Raw genomic sequence first — 7,270 nt, 5'->3', positions numbered from 1 at the left:
ATGAGCCGTGTCTAACCTCACTTCCCGCCATAGCTGGGAACTCAGTTGTGAAGGTTTTTCTGGGGTCCCTTTGGCCAGGAGGGGGGTCTGTTCAATCAATCGAGGGCTTAGAATTTTATTTTTAGTTTAAATTGTAATTGGGGCAGAACAGATCTTGGTATAGGTTAATTTAAAAATGTTATGGAAAAAAATCTAATTTCCAATAATATTTGGAAGCTCACATTTGGTAATGTCAGTAAGACAGAATGGAAAGGCAGAAAATGCAGAAAACTGAGAATACAGTTTAACCACTGTGTGAGAGAAGTGAGGTCCCTGGGGATGAAAATATAATTAAAGTCCCTTATAAAAGCTTTATAATAGAATTCCTCAAAAAGGAGATTTATTTTTATTTTATGAATATTCATTATTTGTATGTAAAAACAGTGTGTTTGTCCTTAGTAAAAAAACAATAGCAGTTTGCTTTGGAACATTTTCACATTGAAACAGTTTTTAAAGTTTTGTTGTTATTTCCAGGATATTATTACATTGTCTTCATCTCTGTTTCAACTTAAAATTGAAAGGCTCCTGCTTGTAATATTTGTCTTTATTTTTCTCCCCTCCTTTGTCTTTCCTCTGGATTGTAAAGTCCTTGAGGGCAAAAGGCTGTACTTTGTACACATTCATAGAGCTGCTCTGAGCTGGAGGATCGCCTGGTGCAAAAAGAAAGTCAGTGATTCTGATGCTGTCTGAATTTAAAATGTTAGTATTTGGTTTGTCATAGTTTTTTTTTTTTTTTGAGGAAAGAACTAGGTTTTGATTTTTAAAATATATTCCATTAAAATGTTTTGTTTTGCCAGATGCAGTGGCTCCTGCCTGTAAATCCTAGCATGTTGGAAGACCAAGGCAGAAGGAACCCTTGAGGTCAGGAGTCCAAGGTTATAGGTTATAGTGAGCTAAGATTGTACCGCTGCACGTCAGCCTAGGTGACAGAGCGAGACGCTGCCTCTAAAAAAATTAATGAAATAAAATTTTTTAATCTTGATTACTGAATTTTTTGATACCCATGCAGCTTTGCCTTAACCTGTCCTGGTCCTGCCTCCCAGTACCTTGTAGAGAGCTTTGTTTTGTAGCAGTCAATCAATGCACATTTTCTTGGGCAAATTATTATATTCTGCTTAAAAAGTATGACCAAGTTTTTCAGATGTCTTCAGATGACAGAATTGAAGGTCTTAAAAATAATTTTCCTGGTGGTTGGAGAGGAGAGAATCAGAAGGGAAAATGTAGACAATAGGAAGTTTTTCTGATTTGAGAAGTTCTCAGTGTCTGTCTTGATCATCACACTTTGTATAGGGCATAGAGGAGTTGAAACTTGGAATTCCATGGAGAGATTAAATAGAAAAGATTTAAAGACAGCAGATATCTATCACTTTGCTTCATGAGTTATGAAGTTGCATATACCCCAAATTCTACATCTGTCTATGTTCTAGTATAACATTTTACAATTTATCCTTTTTTTGATATTGATGCACTTGTCTGTGAAAAATATCAGAAACGTAGCAATTTGAATGGATGATACTAGAGCTAAACATGTTCAGTGTCTCTCTGTTCTCATATGAAATAAACATAATTGTATCTATATATTCTATTGGGGAAGTTGACTATATAGCAAATGTTGTATTTTATTTTTGTTTTTAATTTTTTGAGGCTGAATCTCACTTTGTCGCCTTTGGTAGAGTGCCCTGGCATCATAGCTCACAGCAACCTCTAACCCTTGGGCTCAAGAGATTCTTTTGCCTCAGCCTCCGAGTAGCTGGGACTATAGGCTCCCACCACAATGCCTGGCTTTTTTAGAGATGAAGTCTTGCTCTGGCTCAGGCTGGTCTTGAACCTGTGAGCTCAGGCAATCCACCCACCTTGGCCTCCCAGAGTACTAGGATTACAGATGTGAGCCACCACGCCTGTCCCCAAATGTATTTTAAATAGAAAATTGCAGATAGCATATCAACTTTGAATGAATGTAATATTCTGTGAAATTTTCATTTAAATAAATTTTTATATAAAAAATTAGTTTTCTTCTAGGTGGGTGGATTTCCTGAGCTCATAGGTTCGTGACCAGCCTGAGCCAGAGTGAGACCCCATCTCTGAAAATAGTGGGGCATTGCTTCTGGCACCTGTAGTCCCAGCTGCTTGGGAAGCTGGGGCAAGAGAATTGCTTGAAGCCAAGAGTTGGAGGTTACTGTGAGCTATGACATCACATCATCATCTATGGAGAGTGACAAAGTGAGACTATCTCAAAAAAAAAAAAAATTACTTTTCTTAAGGATATTGACATTTTTAGAACTATTGAAGTGGATTTACTTTTTATCAGAGCTGCTCCATTGCTCCTTATTTATCTGATGGTGACCCTGAGCATGGAGTTTAAGAAAAGGTGGTAATATCTTTTGGTTCCTTCCTACAGGATCTTAGAGCTTATTTGGGAAATAGGACAGGGTGTGTGACAGATTTTAAAGTAAAGTGCTAGGGCTGGAGGTTAGCTAGAATAAAAAAAAAATTGATCTGAGAGAATGAATTGATTTGCCATAAAGATACGAATTTTGGGATGAATTTCAGTTACTAACTTGTCACTAATTTATAGTGTTACAGCTTTTTTATTTTGGGAATGTGTACAAGAGATCTATTTGAATATACTTTTTGTCTAATAAGAGTACAGACTTCAGAATAAGGTAAAATTTAATCACTTAATTATTTCAAACAGCAAAAACACTAGTATAAAATATTGAAAAATTTTCTATACCTGGTTTTTCACTTCTTGATTGTGTATGATTTTTCTCTTTAACAGGAAATTAAACCCCAAAGCCATTATAACCATGGATACGGTGAACCTCTTGGACGGAAAACTCACATTGATGATTACAGTACATGGGACATAGTCAAGGCTACACAGTAAGGTTTTTGTTGTAATTGTTTTCTTTGGCATTTGTATTTTAAGTGAAATATTAATCTGAATAACAGCCTTATTGCCCTGAGAATGTTGTCCATATCTCAATTAAATAAATAATTTCTTTTCCATTGGTTACTTTGATGTGTTTATTTGCTGTTGGTGCTTAGTAATCTTTCCAGAAGTTAATTATGCTCTAAGAACGTTAAAGTTGGTTATGAAGAATTGGAAAACATTGTTGGTATTAAAGCATTTTAAATGGAAAATATTAGTGCATATCCAATATTCTCTTCCCTCTCAACCAGATGTACAGATTAGAAAGAAAATGTGTCTCCTTTATTTATTTGTTTAACCTGCGCTGAGGGAACTATCACGGAGTTGTCTAAAATCTTATTGTCAAAATGCCAGATTATGTCAGTCTTTGAAGTAGGCCAAGGAAAAGGGTAAATCTAAGCATATAATAATGCAGCCCATATGGAACTTGAGATATTAACCATTTGCAAACAAAAAGGAGAAACTAGTTCATAGGGTCTTTGGCTTTAAAGAGTTGTCTGCAGTTCATTGCATCTAGTAGAGTTAAATAGTCACAACTTACGGTGTATGTTTTTTGGGGGGGGGCATCTCGTTATCTACATATCTACTTCAAGAAGAAAGCATGGCTCGGCGCCTGTGGCTCAAGCGGCTAAGGCGCCAGCCACATACACCTAAGGTGGTGGGTTCGAATCCCGAGCCCGGGCCCGCCAAACAACAATGATGGCTGCAACCAAAAAATGGCCAGGCGTTGTGGCGGGCGCCTGTAGTCCCAGCTACTTGGGAGGCTGAGGCAGGAGACTCGCTTGAGCCCAGGAGTTAGAGGTTGCTGTGAGCGTGATGCCATGGCACTCTACCCAGGGGGATAGCTTGAGGCTCCGTCTCAAAAAAAAAAAAAAAAAGAAGAAAGCATGAAGTGATGTCTCTTATACTAGTAAACTAAGTAAAACTGAGTATTTTTTGTTCTGTGAAGCTATGAAATAGTTTTTTTTTCTAGTGTAAAGAACTTGCTGTGCTTTTAAGTGCTGGAAACCTTAACACTTTTTCAGTGCAAACCAAATTTTAGAAGAATGTGGCCTTTATTAAAACTTGTTTAAAGATGTCTGAATTACTTAGCATCCTGACCTGGATACTAGAAAGTGCTTCAGACTTTGTTGAATGTCTTGGAATTGTATGTAGCATTGTGTGTGAGAGCATGTTTCTTGGTACAGTCTGTGACTTTCCTTACATTTTTAAAGGGGCTGTGATCCCCATGAAATTATTCAACAATCTGAATAATTTGACTATAAAGTGATCTTTATTCTTTGCATAGGCTGTGAGTGCAACAACATAAATTCCATGACATCTGTAAAATGATTCTTTTCTTTGTCTTTTTTAGTGTTTTTCAGTCCTCTGAAGATGATTTTTTTTCTTTGGTATGTTTGTTTATTGTTAGGTTTGACTAGGCGGTCTTAACTAAATACAGGTTGAATGTGCTTAATCAGAAATGCTTGAGACCAGAGTGTTTCAAATTTCAGATGTTTTTTATTTTGTAGTATTTGCATATTCATAAATGAGATATTTGGGGATGATACCAAAGTCTAAACATGAAATTCAACTGTGTTTCATATATGTATGTCTTATACACGTAGTCTGAAGGTAATTTTATCTGTAGTATCTTCAATAGTTTTATGTACTTGTTACATGAAGTAAGGTATGGAATTTTCCATTTGTGGTATCATGTTGACACTTGGAATTTTTAGATTTTGGAGGCTTTTGGATTGGGAGTGATCAGCCTGTACATACTTTTTAATAGACTAATGTGTAATCTTATTTTTTTTCCACATTTTAAACAATAACAAAAACAAGATGGAAAAAACTCCCAAGTTCTGTGTCATTACAGCTTAATTTATTTTATTCATGGTCTTCCCTTTCTCACTTGGAATTTGCTTAGAAATTGTTAATTATTTACAGTGGAAAGAAAAAGAAAATGCACCATACTAAATTTTGATATATAAATTTTGATTCATTTTTAAAAATATATAGGTTTGAATTTAATACTTTCATTAGTTACATTTAGGCCTTAATATATTATGTAAATAATTCATTCTGTGACATAGCTGAGGCTCATTTTGCTTGCCAGATTTAGCAAAAAACAAATACCAGGTTGCCTAGTTCACTTTGAATTTTAGATGAGTAATTTTTAGTTTTTTAGTATAAGTGTTCCATATATTGCATGGTAACCCTACTTCTGAACCTTTTATATTTGGTGAACCAAGTTTGATTATCTTTCATAAATTTTGACTTGGGATACTGTCCATTCTAGAATTATCTCTTACCTAAATTTTAACTGTTACTCCAGCAATCAGAAATATTCTGAGTAGAATAGAAATAGATGGTTTACTTAGAAATAATCGTTGGTGTTATTTTGCTGTCCAGCGTATGCTGTGTCATTTTTCTCTTTGCTTATATTTCTGCTTACCTCTGCATTTCTATTCCCTCTTTTCTCTTCTGCTGCTCTTCAGCTCAGTTTATGCTCTGGGTCTGCACCAGGAAGCAATAAGTAATTGCTTGCTCTAGCTGCCTTGGGGAGGGTAGAGTGAGAGGGAGAAGGTGAAAGAATAAGTTTGAGTCTTTTGATAGTTAATGATAACAGAAATAGTTTAACTTGCAATCTTTTCTGCTAAAAGAAAATTCTATTTCTGTTTCTTTCTTTCTTTTTTTTTTGTAGAGACAAGAGTCTCACTTTATTGCCCTCGGTAGAGTGCTGTGGTGTTACACAGCTCATAGCAACCTCCAACTCCTGGGCTTAGATGATTCTCTTGCCTCAGCCTCCTGAGTAGCTGGGACTACAGGCGCCTGCAACAACGCCTGGCTATTTTTTTGTTGCAATTTGGCCGGGGCTGGGTTTGAACCCGCCACCCTCAGTATATGGGGCCGATGCCCTACCCACTGAGCCACAGGCACTGCCCGAAAATTCTATTTCTTGGTAATCATGAATAGGATAATAATTTACCCAAATAATTGGTATCATATCAATATACAAATACCTAATACATATAAAGAGTTTATTATACTCAATATATGGTAAACATACTGTGAATGTTGCCTCCTTTATCTCTTGATCAAAGTTTCCTGGTCTGTCTTCATATTTTCAAAGGTGTTTGAACACTTGAGGATTCTTGACCTTTCTGTGAGGGGCCGTTAGCTTATTTCTTTGTATTTGAACATTTTTAGTTATCAATAGTGTTCACTTTATTACTTTTTTTGCTCCTGAAAGAGACTAAGAATGTTTTAATTTTTTTGATTATTTAAAAATATTTGGAAATTCTATAAAGATGCCATTTGTGGTATATGTAATTTACCTTATAAACATAAAAAACAAGCTTTGGAAAATACATAAAAGTAAAGGAGGAAAATGTGATCTGTATTACTTGCTAAGAGAAACAAGTAGCAATTTCATATTTCTTAAAAAGGAAGATATATTCATAAATTTAAAAAGTGTTGAAGGGGTGATTTTTATCCTCCTTGAACCTACATACTGAACAACAATTCTCATTGTTCAACCGTAACAAAACCTTAAAAAGTATACATTCTTTTAATCAAGTCAGTTAACTGGTTTATATTTGAGGCAATGACTGGTAAGGTAAGATTTAATTCTGCTCTATATAGGCTTGGTGCCTGTAGCTCACTGAGTAGGGTGTCAGGCCCATACACCAAGGCTGGTGGGTTTGAGCCCAGCCAGGGCCTGCTAAACAACAATGACAACTGCAAACTGGGGTGCTGTAGTCCCAGCTATTAGGGAGGCTGAGGGAGGCGTATCTCTTAAGCCCAAGAGTTTGAAGTTGTGAGCTGTGACGCCACGGCACTCTACCAAGGGTGACAAAGTGAGATGCTCTCTCAAAAAAAAAAAGAAATAATAATAATAATAATTCAGCTCTGTTTTGTATATATCTTCTGCCTTGTTTGTTCCCTAGTTCCTTCATTCCTGCTTGTTGAAGATCCCTTACATATGATGAGTCACTTCTCTCTCCCTTCTCTCAAGATTCTGTTTTTGTCTTTGTCTTTTGACAGTTTGATTATGTGTCGTCTAGGTGTGAGTTTCTGAGTTTATCCCACTTGCACTTATTTGAGCTTCTTAAATATAAAGATTATATGGCTCTTATTTATCTGTCTATAGATTTTGGTGTATCGATTAATATTCTCATCAAATTTGGGAAATTTGGCCACTATTCAAATATTCTTTCTGTTTTTTCTTCTCTTCTCCTTCTAAGAGTCCTGTTATGTATGTATATGTTGGTGTGTTTGTTTTGTAGGTTTCTGAGACTGTTCATTTTTCTTCTT

At 35.8% G+C, this 7,270-nt stretch overlaps 1 protein-coding gene across 2 annotated transcripts in view; it reads left to right on the top strand.

The window, feature by feature from the left end:
• Positions 1-7,270, top strand: part of ZDHHC17 (zinc finger DHHC-type containing 17) — an 84,272-nt gene that overhangs the window by 20,422 nt on the left and 56,580 nt on the right. For both annotated transcript variants that reach the window (XM_003783399.3, XM_023509287.1), the window contains exon 2: positions 2,819-2,922. In XM_003783399.3, the coding sequence (XP_003783447.1) occupies positions 2,819-2,922 (104 nt within the window). The remainder of the gene's footprint in view (positions 1-2,818; positions 2,923-7,270) is intronic.

This window comes from Otolemur garnettii, unplaced genomic scaffold (genome assembly GCF_000181295.1).
Source record: "Otolemur garnettii isolate 467f Iridium unplaced genomic scaffold, OtoGar3 scaffold00007, whole genome shotgun sequence".
Lineage (NCBI taxonomy): Eukaryota > Metazoa > Chordata > Mammalia > Primates > Galagidae > Otolemur > Otolemur garnettii.
This window is presented reverse-complemented; position numbering and strand designations above follow the sequence as displayed.